General features: G+C 40.7%; 1 protein-coding gene across 1 annotated transcript; it reads right to left on the reverse strand.

Moving 5' to 3' along the window:
* Nucleotides 1-3,950: 3,950 nt before the first annotated feature.
* Nucleotides 3,951-14,370, reverse strand: LOC131225392 (cytochrome P450 709B1-like). Its single transcript, XM_058220921.1, has 5 exons — nucleotides 14,008-14,370; nucleotides 8,792-9,015; nucleotides 5,916-6,166; nucleotides 5,267-5,660; nucleotides 3,951-4,564 (listed from the first exon to the last, which is right to left on the reverse strand). The coding sequence occupies exons 1-5, from the start codon at nucleotides 14,279-14,281 to the stop codon at nucleotides 4,133-4,135; spliced, it is 1,575 nt and encodes a 524-aa protein (XP_058076904.1). The 5' UTR covers nucleotides 14,282-14,370; the 3' UTR covers nucleotides 3,951-4,132.
* Between the last annotated feature and the right edge of the window lie 446 nt (nucleotides 14,371-14,816).

The following is a 14,816-nucleotide window of genomic DNA, read 5'->3' on the forward strand; positions in this document are numbered from 1 at the left end:
CATCTTAATATGCACCGTACCAATATCCACAACATTACAGGCAAATCCATTGCCCATAAACACCTATCCACCATCGCACTTCCTGTAGTTGGTGAACCAACCCCGATAAGGAGTCATGTGAAAAGATGCCCCTGTGTCTAAAATCTACTCGTCTTTACGATCATCGTATAAAAGTGTCTGATTATAGACACAGACAAAACATCACCATCACATCCACTCCATCCATCTGATGTGACAGCATTGGCTTCCTTGTATGAAGCCTCAGAATCTTCTCTCTTCGATTTAGGATTTTCACAATCCTTCTTCACATGTCCTTCCATCCCACAATTCCAATACTTTAGCTTTCCTTTACAAAATCCTTCTTCACATGTCCTTCCATCCCACAATTCCAACACTTTACCTTTCATTTGCAAAATCCTTCTTCACATGTCATTCCATCCCACAATTCTAACAATTTACCTTTCCTTTGCCATTGCCCTTGGATTTGGATCTAGAACCTGAAGAACCTATACCTTGTTCAGAATTCCTACCCCTTGTAACCAGTGCATCAGAAGATATCTCCAGGTCGACGTTAAGCTTTCTCATAACCTTCCTTTGAAGGGTTGGGATAACGGTGTTGATACTTAGGGTTTTATTCATGCTGCACATTGTGTTCTTGAATGACTCATAAGACGCCAGAAGAGAATTCAGCAACATACATCCTTATTCTTCATCTTTCATCACTTATTCCATATCTAGCAATTTGCAAACCAATTTATTAAAGTTGCTGATGTGAGTCTCTAGGTCTCCACCCTCTGCCATCTTTAAGTTATACCACTGTCGCTTCAAGTGTAGGCAATTTTCAGAGAATTTTTTCACATAGACATCCACTAACTTTGCCCATAACTTAGTCGCAGTTTTCTTCCTTATGACATTGCAGAGAACCTCATCCGTGAGACATAAACAGATCGATGATAAGGCCTTCCTATCAAGAGTATTCCAATCATCATCAGTCATAGTAGACTTCCGCTCCTCAAGAGCACCATCTTCACCTTGCTTGATTAAGGAACTAATCATCTGGACCTTCCATAACTCAAAATTATTTTTCCCCGAGTACTTTTCAATCTCATACCTAGTGCTTCCCATTGATGCTAAATCCTAAGATTCAGATCTGTGTCCCCAATGATTGCTCTTATATGACTTGTTGGGATTTTTGCCTACAGAATCACACAAATTTAGATCTAGGATAGCAATCCAATGACACCAAGTAAACACAAGAGAACAAATAGATTTAATGTGGAAAACCCTTACAGGAAAAAACTATGGCACAAAGCGACAGAATTCCACTATGAAAGCATAAATCACAAAGAGAAAGGACTTATCCGATTCGAACAACCTCGAATCTTACCCTTGTTACACCCTTTGCACCCCTAGAACCCCTTCTAAAAACTCTTGAAAACCCTTTAGGAAGCCTTAGCCATACCCTAGAAAAGCCCTAGGGACCCTTATTTATAGTTTAGAAAACACCCCTTCCGCACCTTTGCGAAACCGCCTCAAGTTTATGCAATCCGCGCAAGATCTGCGCAGGGCCTCCACTGGTCGAAGGGTACCCTCAACTGGTCAAGCCTGACCCTCAACTAGTCAAGCGTCCCAGAACTCAAAAAATCAACACTGATGGACTTTGAGTTGAGTGGACCTCAACTAGTCGAGCAACCCCCTCGACCGGTAGAGCAGCCCCCTCGACTGGTCGAGCAGCACTGTAAGATACAAGATTTAAGACATCTATTTACAACAGGTGTTCCCATCATCTTCAAGCCCATGCACATGTGAAAGTTCACACACTAGCTAGGAAGCTATGACCGACTAGTCATATTTACATGGTTACGTAGCAATGAATGTTATAAGAGTCATGTTTCGATTTGATGTTTGCTAAATTACATGTCTATTCATGTAACATACCAATATCTAGTCGGCTATGCTTTCTTTTACTTGATAGTGGGCCATCTTGATGTTTTATTTCTTACTTTTGCTAGATATGAAAAAGGCATATGAGTAACTCAAATAATAATAATAATAATAATAATAATAATAATAATAATAATAGTGAGGAAAATAGAGCCAGACACAAACTGAACTAGCTCGGTTAACTTGCTCGACACAGCTCAGGCTAGCTCGACTCAGATAAGATTGAATGTTGGGCTTGGGCCAAGTTTGAGCCTTTTTTTTTTTAATATGAAAAAATTTTGAACCGAGCTCTGCTTAACTCGAAATCGACTTGGTTTGGTTCAGCTCGACCTATATACATTTAAAATTATATATATATCACCCTAAATCTCCTTTTCTTTTTCACCCTAGTCAACCCGACCGGCCTAACCCCCCTCTCAATTTCAAATATGAATCTCTCTCTAGCCATCCTTTCCTGTTCATGTACTTGGTCGTCTGTCCCTGTTCGATCACTACGTTGTCCCTATCCAAGCACTCGATCGAGCATTTGAGCTTCCCTATACGACTATACGTCCTTGTCCGAGAACTCGAGTCGGTAAACACCCCCCCTCTCTCTCTCTCTCTCTCTCTCTCTATATATATATATATATATATATATAGAGAGAGAGAGAGAGAGAGAGAGAGAGAGAGAGAGAGAGAGAGAGAGAGAGAGAGAGAGACATACGCGCTCGAACACGAACTTGGCTTGAATTTGATTAAGGTAATATGATATGACATTCAACCGAAAAAAATAAAGTGCTAGAAGTGAAATTCAAAAGGTTAGCCAAATAAATCTATCAAAAGTACCCAAACTATATATGTGTTTTCAAAAGGAAAGAATTTTTCAGAAATAACAAAAAAAAAAAAGAAAAGATCCGTCCATTTAGCTAAATCCATCTCTACCACAACCTATAAAACCAAAAAACCAAATAATAATTAAAAAAAAGGGGGGGTGGGGGGGGAAGAAAAGAAATTAGTTATTATTTATAATCTTATATAAGAAGCTCTATTGTATATGAAAAAATAATAATTGCTTTGTAAGTTGTGGCAGAGATGGATTGAGCTAAATTGAGACATCTCGTTTTGTCTTTTTTCTTTTCTGAAAAATTGTTTTCATTTTGAAAACATATATATAGTTTGGGTACAGTCGCTAAATTTATTTGGCTAACCTGACATTGAAATTCACTTCTAGCACTTTATTTTTTTTGGTTGAATGTCATATCATCTCTTTCATCTAAGGGCGTGCTCCAGTGGTACTGGTACCACCGCAAACTACAATAGTGCTCAGAAGATGTGGAGTCCACATGGTGCATGCGTAAAATCTAGCCTGCCCAAAATATGCGATGACGCAAATAGAGATCCCTTGACTGAATTTGAGCTTGAGTTTGAGCTTTCGAGCTCCCAAATAGATGGGGTGGGGGGGGGGTGGGGGGGGGGTGGGGGTTTCGAGTTCTCAAACAAGGATGTACAGTTGGACATGGAAGCTCAAATGCTCGATCGAGTGCTCGGACAGGGATGGCCTAGTGCTCAAACAGGGACAGACGACCGAGTACACGGATAGGAAAGGATGGCCAGAGAGAGAGAGAGAGAGAGAGAGAGAGAGAGAGAGAGGAAGGATGGGCCGGTCGGGTCAACTAGAGCTGAAAAAAGAAAAGGAAATTTAGGGTGATATTATATGTGTGTGTGTGTATTATTTATATTTAATTTTAAATGTATATAGGTTGAGACGAGTCGAGTTGAACCGAACTGATCGAGTCAATTTCAAGTCGTGTAGAGCTTGGTTCGAAATTTTTCAAACAAAAAATAAAAGGCTCGACTCGGCCCAAACCCAACACTCGATCCAATCTGAGTCGAGTTGGCCTGAGCTGAGCCGAGCAAGTTAACCGAGCTAGTTCAGTTTGTGTCCGGATCTATTTTCCTCACCAATGATTTTTTTTTTTTTTTTTTTTTTTGAGTTACTCATGTGCCTTTTTCATATCTAACAAAAGTAAGAAATAAAACATCAAGATGGCCCACTATCAAGTAAAAGAAAGCATAACCCATTAGCTATTGGTATATAACATGAATAGACATGTAACTTCGCAAACATCAAATCCATACATGACTTTTATAACTTTCATTACTACATAACCATGTAAAGGTCCCAGCTTCCTAGGTAGTGCGTGAACTCTCACATGTGCAAGGGCTTGAAGATGATGGGAACACCAAACTCAGGTTGAAGGAGAATGTTGTTCACTGGGGAGTGCTTGTAAGTAGGAGATAGGGAGAAGGAGAACCTCTGCAGTATCATGGACAGCACTGTCTTGGCCTCCAACATTGCAAAGTTCTGGCCCACACAGACCCGTGGTCCCATCGAGAAGGCGATGAGCGCATTGGGGTGTTTGGCGGCCCGCGAAAATCCATCGGCAAACCTTAGAGGATTGAACTCATCGGCATCATCGCCCCAATACTTCTTGTTTCTGTGGATGATGGGGAAAGGGAATGTTACGACAGTGTCCTTTGGGATCATGAGGTTCCCAAGCTTGAGGTCTGAAACGGCCTTTCTCTCCGTGAATATCACAGGGCTGTACAGCCTTAGTGTTTCAAAAATAACCATGGTCACCTGCACACATAACAGGTCCAAAAAAAAAAACTGTCAACCTCAGATATGTGCCCAATAGCAGGGGTGGCAATGGGCTAGGGCTTTGTAGGACTAGGGCTTGGGTTCCTAAACTTAGTCCAAGGGCTAAACCCAATTCAATCAAATGGGCCACCCTTATAAAAAAATGAATGGATGGTTTAAAGATAATTAGTGAGCCATTTCCATTAAATGTATGTTTGTAGTTTAAAAGAATTTTAGATACAGTCTCATGTTCTAATAATCAAAATCATTTATATGATGGGATTCATTTTTAATAGATGAAATACCTTCAAATTTTCTCAATGGACTATTTCATTTTTTGGTCATTTTCTTTTTATTGTTACCTGGCTCAGGCGGGTCTAGTCCGGGCCAGGGCTTAGGGCGTCTAAGGGGTAAGGGGCCGGGCTAACCCGGGACGGCCCTACTGAATGTTATCAAGCACTTAATCCACATACATGTGGAATCTTGGTAGGAGATCAAGACCGTTCATCAGTTGTATTCAGGTGCGGATAGAACACACTTGAAAAATCGCAGCATTCGAACGATCATAGCCATTGTTTAGACAATCCTCGCCAATCCAATGTTGTAACCATTGGTTGGGCATTTTTCCTATGAAGGTCCTGTAAACAGTGGCTAGGATCATCCGATCGGTGTGATTTTTAATGGCGGGGAGCGTGTACTCACCAACTTCAACCGTGCAAGATTGTCGGCATCCGGCAGCTTGGTGGGCCCACATACGGACGCAACTTCCTCCCTAAGCTTCTCCTGCCATTCCTGGTTGATACTGAGGAAGTACATTGCCCATGTTAGTAGATTAGATGTGGTCTCATGGCCTGCAAAGAAGAAAGTCTTGCATTCATCAATGATTTCATTAATAGTCAAGGTGGCGTCCATCTTCGCCTTCTTGTTGGGCCCACCAATCTCTGAAATGCTCATCATCAGTCCAAGAAGATCATCTCCAAAATCATCCTGCCCTTCATTTCTCATTCTCAGCTTACTCTCAATGATAGCACGCAATTGATTTCTCAACCTTTTTTCAAGCTTCCACATGCGTCTGTTCCATTTTGTTGGAAGGTATCTGCAAAGGAATGGACGGACAGTAAGTGGGCCAGGTTTTGGTCGGCTCAGATCAGCCTAAAAGAAAATAAAAGTAAAAAAGAAAGTAACAGCTCATATCGTAGTGGGCCTAGATATGCCCATCTTGATAGACATGGGCCGGGCCAGATCTCAACTTGGACATCCAGACTGAGCCCATTGACCAATGATATGTAAGCTAGTGGGCCATTAATCTGGACCGTTGGATGGTTGAAGATGGTGGGAGTAGGGTCCTTACTCGCTGCCTGGAATGTTGACATCTGTTACAGATTCAATGACCATGTGATGGAGTTCTCTTTCCACCTGAAATACTTCTTTTCCTTCCTTGTAGCTGGTCCCAAATGATGTGTGAGATATGATGTCTCCCGTTAGCTGCATGAACTCCTTATGCATGTCGAAATCCTTCTGATCTCCTCCTGGGTGGGCCATTTCATTGGCCCACTGATCAAGGGTGGATTGTGAGCATGCAGCCATTCTCTTTATCATTCCCTACATAGATTGAAATGCAAACATTAGGAATGGGAGAGTGACATTTGAATACATAAACCCAATCGCAACCGTACATAGATACTGATACTGTACATGTGCCATATTGGTAACACTTAAATGAACCGTTCAAATGGTGGGCCGCATGGATGGGATGATAAAGATCTTGCTGGGAGTATAACCATCTCATCAGGTGAGGCCACAAATAAAGAAAGGTCCAGTACTCATCATATCTAGAATATATGACTGATGCTTGTGTGGCCCACCTGACAAGTGAGAAGATCTGATTTTTTAGCCATAGAGGGATAAAGGTGACCCCCACATGATGAATGGTCTGGATCTGTCTCTATGCCACATAGGAAAAAAATAATCCTGGGCAGGCTAGGAAAATAATGGTCCATGTTGATTATACTATAAAGAGGTATGGACATTGGCATGGACAATCTATCACATGGGGCCTACCTTTGGTCGCCCATCCCTCTTAAAAGACTATTTAATCAGAAGATCCTCACCGTCTGATAAATGGATACAAAAAATAGATAGCGTATATTTATTTTTGCTTTTTTTAAAAAATGATCCCTAGATATGGAGTGTCCATCGGATGGGCCCACCTTCGACTTTCTATAAAATCATTTTTCAAAGGCTGGGGAAATGAACGATCCATATTAATTACATTAAAAAAAAAAAAAAAAGGCCTTACCGTAATGTAAATCATCCCTCTAAAAAATCACAATGGTTGGGAAATGGATGATCCACATAGATGATGATACTAGAAAAAGTCTGATTAATGGTTATGATTTTCTACATGTGACCTCCAACCTTTGATCATACAACACTCTTAAAACAACTTCATAAAATCATCCTAATCATTCAATTGATAAATAAAAATCATTTTGATGGGATTATCCTAATCATGTAATCAATGAATTGATAATACTAGAAAAGACTCAATCATCGATATGGATGGTCCATCACATGGGCCCACCTTGTAGCCCATCCCTCTTGGATGATCCTAACCATCCAATAATTGACTAGTTTCATTTAATTATACTTTCTTAAAAGATAACCACAACTTTATAAAGAAAATATCGAGGAAGAGACAGAGTCAAATAACATATCATCTGACGGCAAAATAAAAGAGCCACTCCCATTCCCCACCATCGTCTAAGAAAGCTGCGGTCACATTGTTACCTAAAGCTGCTGTGCATTGAGTTGGATTGAGTTAGGGCTGACCTGACTTGATCCAGTTTTGAAATATGTCTAACTTGAACTCGATCTAACTTAGTACCGAGTCCAGCATGTTTGACCCGATCTGAGTCCGGGTCTGACCTGGACTAATCCAGACCGAGTTCAACCCTATCTAAAATACCAAGTCAAGTTAAGTCAGCACCGAGTTAGGCCAGGTGCAACGGGTATCTACAGGTTAAAATCACAACTCAAAACCTAAATTCGCTTGCCCAAATTGCAACTTCTCCTTCAACTCAAAAGCTTTTTTTTTTTTTTACTAATATATATATACAAGTCAAGTTTTGAATCAAGCCAGGTCAATACCGAGTTGAATTTCGCATCGAGTCAAGTCGAGTTACTAGGTAACTTGAACTCAACTCAATTTGACTCAATTCCGATCGACTCACCCACTCAATTCGAATCGAGCTCGATCAAAACAACTCAGACAAGTCGAATCGTCTCATGCCCATCTCTATTGTTGCCCCAAATAAGAAAAAACAAAAAAAAAAAAGAAAAAAAGCAAAAGATATAATCACCGATTTGCACCTTTAATCATGTGGGGCCCACCTTTTTTGTCATCTTTCTTAAAAATCACTCTAGTTAGATGAATCTAATAAACCTAACCTTCTATCAATTGCTTAGAAGATTGACGATACTTATTGATTATACTATAAAGTGCCAAAGCATCGTCCAAATGTGATAACTTAAAAAACTCTCACAGATCAGCTTTTTTTTTTTCTTTTCTTTTTTTTGGGGGCCATTTTGTCCCACATCTGAGTCCGTGATAAATGCACATGAGTAAGGAAGGATTTTTGCCACTCGCCTCCCACACATGGTAACGTGGTGTGCACATACATGATCTAAGCCGCTCAGTGTGTGGGTCCCATCAGGTACATCCATTATCTCATAAATCAGACTTCTACAAATATCAGATGGGTTGTAGGCACGCAAAGATGGATGGGCTTTCAGGAGAATTCACCAGTACTTGAAATTCAACGTACATATTTAGCCCATCAGATGAGAGAATTCATCTGAGGTGTACGATCTTCCTGATGAGCGGCTTGGATCTTGCACAGATGTAAGCTAGCATGAGTAGATAAGATGTACTCACTCAGAGAGTTGGGTTATTAGCAAGACACCACAAACAATGTTCATAGGCTTACGGCTTCTAATTGGTAGGCCACACATGCACCGAAACAATGTATACTCTAAAAATACTTATTGTACACCGTCCATTGTTACTGTAAATACGTGGCCCACCTGATCGTCAACCAGACCTAAATATTTGGCAAGATGATCTAGACAGTCTGTCCCACATCATAAACGGATCTGATGTCCTCACACGAGCCACATGTATGAGGCTAGCAAAAAGAAAGAAAGGAAAGGGGAGTAGTATGTTACCTTGAGTTTGTCAACGTGGAAGGCAGGATTAACGGCTCGCCTGTGCCTGACCCAGTCAACCCCAGTAAGAGAGAGCAAACCATTCCCTAGAAGTGCATGTACTGATGGGGCTGGCTTGTCTACTGTGTAGTATTCAAATTTCGTAGACAACACTTCCTTGATCAGCTCAGGGTCTACAATGCTCAGCCTCGGTTGGGTCCCAAACCAAAATAAAAAGGTCTCTCCTGCCACACCCACATACACCTTACACATATCAGGTCATGATATGGGCCCCACAAAGGCTGCCATAAATGTACGGTCCACAATCGAGGAATTGTGATCCATGAATCCAAGATTGAGACTAGCACTATAGAAATAGAAGTAGGATATTATAATAGATTAATGTAGAAAAATGCTACACGCAATCTTACCGAAGTCGCACGTGGAAATGAGTCACGTGTGTGTAAGATAGGACAATACACCATAGACTCCGTGCATCTAGAATCAGGCAAATAAGATGAACAAGTGGGCCACACAGAGAACATACAATTTGAACCATCAATCTATTTCATCTAATTGTTTATTCATTTCATACATTTGGGTGGCCCGCTCGATGATCATCAATGCATGTCTTTTTATATATCACGTTTTCATTATTGGGATTGCTTGATGAACGGTGCTGATCTCTCATACGTGTACTTAGTTTTTACGTGTGAGCACATTGTACTTTCATGGTTGTTATAAGCTAATAAAAGCTATTTTATTATTCTTCCATTGGGGATGTGCGGAGGGAGTAGAGCTAGGCAACGAGTCGAGTAGGATGGAGTTAGGGCTAACTTGACTTGATCCGGTTTTGAAATAGGTATGGCCTGAACTCGATTCGACTTGATACCAAGTCCAGCATGTCGGACTCGATTCGAGTTCTGTCCGGCCTGGATTGATCCGGACCGAGTTCGATCCGGTTAGAAGTATTGATTTGCATCGAGTTGGCACCAAGTCAAATTGAGAGATGAGGGAGAGAGGGAGGGAGGGAGTGGAGAAGAGAGAGAGGAGGAGGAGGAGGGTGATGGTGGTGGGTGGTTGCTGGGCTTGGAAGAGGAGGATGAGGGAGGGAGAGAGAGAGAAGTTGGGATTGGGTCAGGGTAAGTTTACAGAGTCGGGTCAAGTTGGGTTTTAGATCGAGTTGAGTCTAACTAGATCTAGTTTCAAGTCGAGTCAAGTTGAGTTACTGGGTAACTCGAACTCATCGGTTTGAGTTCAAATTGGGCAAAGCTTGGTTCAGACCAACTCACCCATTTGGTTCAAGTCGAGTCGGATCGGACTGATTCAAACGAGTTGAGTTAGCCAACTCAGGTTGTCTCGTGCCCACGTCTTGGAGGGAGACTGAGTACTCTACATAATGGGCACCTACGTATGTGGGCCCACCATATTTTAAGTATAATATCCACTCTGTTCATCAGGTTCTATACTTGATCTTTAAGTCTTTAGGTAAAAAAAAATCAGTGAGATTGACAACTTAAATGGGTCACACCATGTGTGTGAATGAATGCCGTCCAAAGATCTATGCGTGGCCCACCATATGGTGTATCTTTCATCAAAACCGTTAATCAGGTCTAGCTCACTAGGATGAAGAGAAGATACTATAATAAGCCTATTAAAAAACTCAGCCACACCGTATGAACGTGGGAGTAATTATTTGTGTCCACTTGCATGCCTTCTATGAAAGAGTGAAGTCTTGAATATGCACCATTGACTGCTTGACATATCAAACGAATGGTTTAGATCTAGTGCCCACACACGTCTGCAGCAATGAATCGATTCTGCCTTCCACTTCCCAACTCCTACTATAGTTCACGACCACTTTGAAAATGGTGGTGACTCAACCATTCAAATTGTGGGGATATTTTAGGTAAAATATATCTCTAAGATCACGCTGAAAAAGAAATCCTAACCATTCAGTTGGTGACCATCATGTGGACGGTTAGAAGTAAAATAGTAAGTGATCTTAAACTAGATGGTAACTCACCTTATGAGTTTTGATTTATGCTCCATCCAGTTGGGTCATCAGATTTGAACGATCAGGATTACCTTTCAGCCATGCGATGCAAAAGGCAAAGATTTGCAACATTTTTTATTTTTTTTAAAAACTTTTTAAAAAAAATTTTAAAATTTTTTTTTAAAATTTTTTTGTGGAGACCACCATGATGTACATATATTTTATCCACTTCATCTATCGGTTTGGCCAGATCATTTTACGATGTGATCGTAAAAATGAAGCAAATCCAAATTTTAGGTGGACCACACATGAGTAAACAGTGTTGATTGAACACCCACCATTAAAAACTTTATAAGGGCGTACGTTGAAATATTTATTTGCCATCCAACTGGTTGATAAGGTCATAAAAGCCTTAAAGGACCACACAAATATCATCTAAGGCCTCGAGAGGTTTTTAATGGTTAATCACTACTTTTCCTATGGCATGGTCCACCTGATTTTAGACCTGCTGCATTTTTTTGGACGGGGATTGGATACTGACAAGGTCAGTAGCCAAATGGATGATGTCACCAAGCTCTGGTGACCCACCATAATGCGTGTGTTGTATCCACACCGTTCAACCATTTGTAGAGATCGTTTTATGACACACCATGATGCATGTGTTGTATCCACACCGTTCAACCATTTGTAGAGATCGTTTTATGGTACGAGAAGAGGAAGAAGATAAGATCTGAAGTTCAAGTGGACCCACCACAGAAAACCGTGGGAGCAGTAACACCACCGTTGGAACATTTATAGGGCTTACCGTGATGTATTTTTGAAATCCAACCTATTAATAAGTTAACACAGAGAAAGATGAAGTGAAAAAAAAAAATATATCATCTTGATCGGAAACTTCTGTGGCCCCAAAGAAGTTTTGAACGGTGGATGTTACTGTCCCTACCGTTTTCCATGATGGGGTCCACTTGAACTTTAGATCTATCTCATTATTTTCTTCATGCCATAAAATGATCTCTCCAAATGGATGGACGGTATAGATACAACACATGCATCATGGTAGGGTCCACTGAGCTTGGTGACGTAACTTCAGTAGCCATTTGGCTACTGACCTTGTAAGTATCTAATCCGTGTATCCTAAAATGGTACGGCGAAACGGATGGACGGCTAGGAAATAGGATATATATTTCATGGTGGGCTCCACAGTTGGGATCCACCGCAGTCGCGTCCACATGCCACGGACCTCCTTGGCGTGTTGACGTGGCAAAGATCTATGGCCCCACCATGCATAATGTATGTATTATATCCATGCTGTTCATTCATCTTACGAGATCATTTTAAAGCATGAGCCTAAAAATGAAGCAAATTAAAATCTCAAGTGGACCGCACCATACAAAGCAGTGGGGACAATGATGCCTGCCATTGAAACCTTTCTGGGCTTACCAAACCTGTGCATAAGATCACACATACCTTCCTTGGATGCAGCCAAAACACAAATATCAACTTGATTAAAAAAAAAAAAAAAACCTTCGTTTGTATTTTTTTTCTTTCCTATTTATAAATGGCTAAGCATTGCTTTGAATGATTTGGAGCACTCGATGAGTAGATTAGATATATTTTTGCAAGAGATGATCCCCATGGCGGGACCATTCTATTGGATGGGTTGGATGTTGTATCCACTGCATGGGTTTGATATTATCCTTGCAGCTTAACCGGTTAGACACTTTGGACTTGAAACTTTGTGTGTGCAGCTGTCTTACATACGTAGGTGGGTCTCACATCCTTACCGAAAAAGCTAGGAAGACAAAAGGAACAAAGGGACAGACAAGCCGCCCTTCGAGAACCACGGGACGCGGATTTCGTAAAGGAAAAGCCTTTGGCAAGGAGTTTCTGTGCCAGGAAGCTAGGTGAGGCCCACCATGATATTTGTGAGAAATCCACCGTGTCCATCCCTTTTAAGACATGCAATAAAAAAATCAGATGATCCAATACTCAAGTAGCCCACTCCAGCGTAAACAGCGGGAATAGATAAACCGCAGTTGAAATTTTGCATGGCAACAAAAGTTTTATATCAGGTTAAGTTTTCTTTGTTGTAAGTTCATCCCACTAAAAATGACTTCATAAATAGCTTATATGGTATATGAACATCAAGGTGGAGCTTATAAAAGTTTCAACGGTATGCATTGCTTTCTTAAATGTTTTCTCATTGGGCTCTCGCAATAGGCAGACGGAATGAATTTGGCCCTACCTAGCTTCCTAGCTGAATCCATTGTTGGAAATCTGCATCTGTTTATCCATTTTTTTTTATTTGTATTTTTGAGCATGAGCCACTAAATGAAGCAGATGCAAATCTCAGGTGGACCATACCACAGGAAACAGTGGTGATTGGATGCTCACCATTAAAAACTTATGGAGGGTACAAAAGTTTTAGATCAAATTATTCTTTGTGTTTTAACGTTATTTACATGCTGAATGGCAAATAAACATTAGTGGTTCCCATTAAGTTTTCAATGTCGAGCATCCAATCACAACTGTTTCCCACCTTGGATTTGAATCAGCCTAATTTTTTAGTTCTTGCATTAAAATGATCTTAAAAAATGGTTAGTTCTTGCATTAAAATGATCTTAAAAAATGAATGAGGGCATGGATAAAACAAATAATCTTTCCCACCTTCGTTTTTCTTCTTCCGGAATGACTTCTCTCAAGAAGAAAAACGAAGGAAGAGTTAATTTTTCTTATTTTGCTACTTTGGATGGAAAGCATGTGTCACCTCAAACTGACCGCATGTATAAACAATCCAATGATCAGAACCGTCCATATTCTGTACGCTACAATAGACGGTCCACAGTAAGAAATTTATGATGATGAACGGAGGATTCTGCCCATCTACATATGTAGTTAAATGTTTTCCACTCCAAAGAAAATTTTCGATGGCTCGAATTCAGCTACATGAATCAATGGATCAGAATCATTCTTCCAGCGTGATTCTTGGGAGCCATTTAATATAGGTTGGACGGTTCCGATCATCCAATAGTTGAATGTTGGCCACTGAAAAGAAAATTTTCAGTGGCTCGAATCCAGGCCCACGGATAAATGGATCAGAATCATTCTTTCGGCGTGATTATTGGGGGCCACTGAAAGTGGCCTCCGAAGAGGATGGACAGTTCCGATTATCCAACCATGTATGTATGTGAGCTCGATGGGGCAGACACAGGCAAAATGAAGTGAGGGGAGAGAGACTGACCATAGTCTCGAGACCATCGGTGGTAGTGGGGCAGCACCTTTGGTGTAACGTCGAGTGATGAAGGATCCATAGGCTTCTGTTTAGCTTCCAATTCAAGCCTCTCAATCTCCTTGAGAGATCCTGTGAGGATTGAGTAAGAAGGCCCCTTTATCCCTTGTTTGGCAAAGTGCCTTGTTATGGCGTATGGCCTCCATATGAGATCCATGAAGAGCTTCCACAGCCCTAGGATCACTGCCAGCATCACAGCCGTTAAAAGAACTTCAAGGTAGCCCATTTCTCTATTTTGCAGCCGAGAGAGGGAGAGAGAGAGAGAGAGAGAGAGATTCTTCAGGGAGGGTTACATGGATTGCTCCTTCAGGGAGGGTTACATGTATATTTATGTGTTGAGTCGGGATCCTCTGTTATCAGGTCAACAGAGAATTCCTGTCACCCTAATGGTTTGGCGTCCGAAGCAGTTTTTTATTTATTTTATTTTTATTTATTTTATGTGTTTTGGTTGATGTTTGGAATTTTGACAGGAAGCATGTGAGTATTTGCCTAATTACTGTACTTTTTTGTAAAAAGTTAAACGTTTTTTAATTATATATATAAATCTATCTCACTAATTTGGTAATTTTCCCTGTACATCCCTAAGAGAAATCTAATGGAAGTTTATTTTCTGTAAGTGACAAAACTATTTTTTTAATTCCGTTGTTATTTTTTTTAACAAGATGGGTGTTTTATAGGGAGTGGATTGGGTGCTTCCCTGGCTGTGGGGCCAACCTTGATGAGTTTTTGTATATCCACACCGTCTATAAGTTTTTCCAACT

This window comes from Magnolia sinica, chromosome 14 (assembly GCF_029962835.1).
Source record: "Magnolia sinica isolate HGM2019 chromosome 14, MsV1, whole genome shotgun sequence".
Classification (NCBI taxonomy): domain Eukaryota; kingdom Viridiplantae; phylum Streptophyta; class Magnoliopsida; order Magnoliales; family Magnoliaceae; genus Magnolia; species Magnolia sinica.

What these genes read in the sequence shown, in the direction of transcription:
- LOC131225392 (XM_058220921.1), bottom strand. Translation starts at nt 14,281, where the DNA reads ATGGGCTACCTTGAAGTTCTTTTAACGGCTGTGATGCTGGCAGTGATC. An exon ending in CCGATGGTCTCGAGACTATG is followed by an intron (nt 9,016 to 14,007) that starts GTCAGTCTCTCT and finishes TGGGTGTGGCAG; the next exon opens with GAGAGACCTTTTTATTTTGG. An exon ending in GTCAACATTCCAGGCAGCGA is followed by an intron (nt 5,661 to 5,915) that starts GTAAGGACCCTA and finishes ATTCCTTTGCAG; the next exon opens with ATACCTTCCAACAAAATGGA.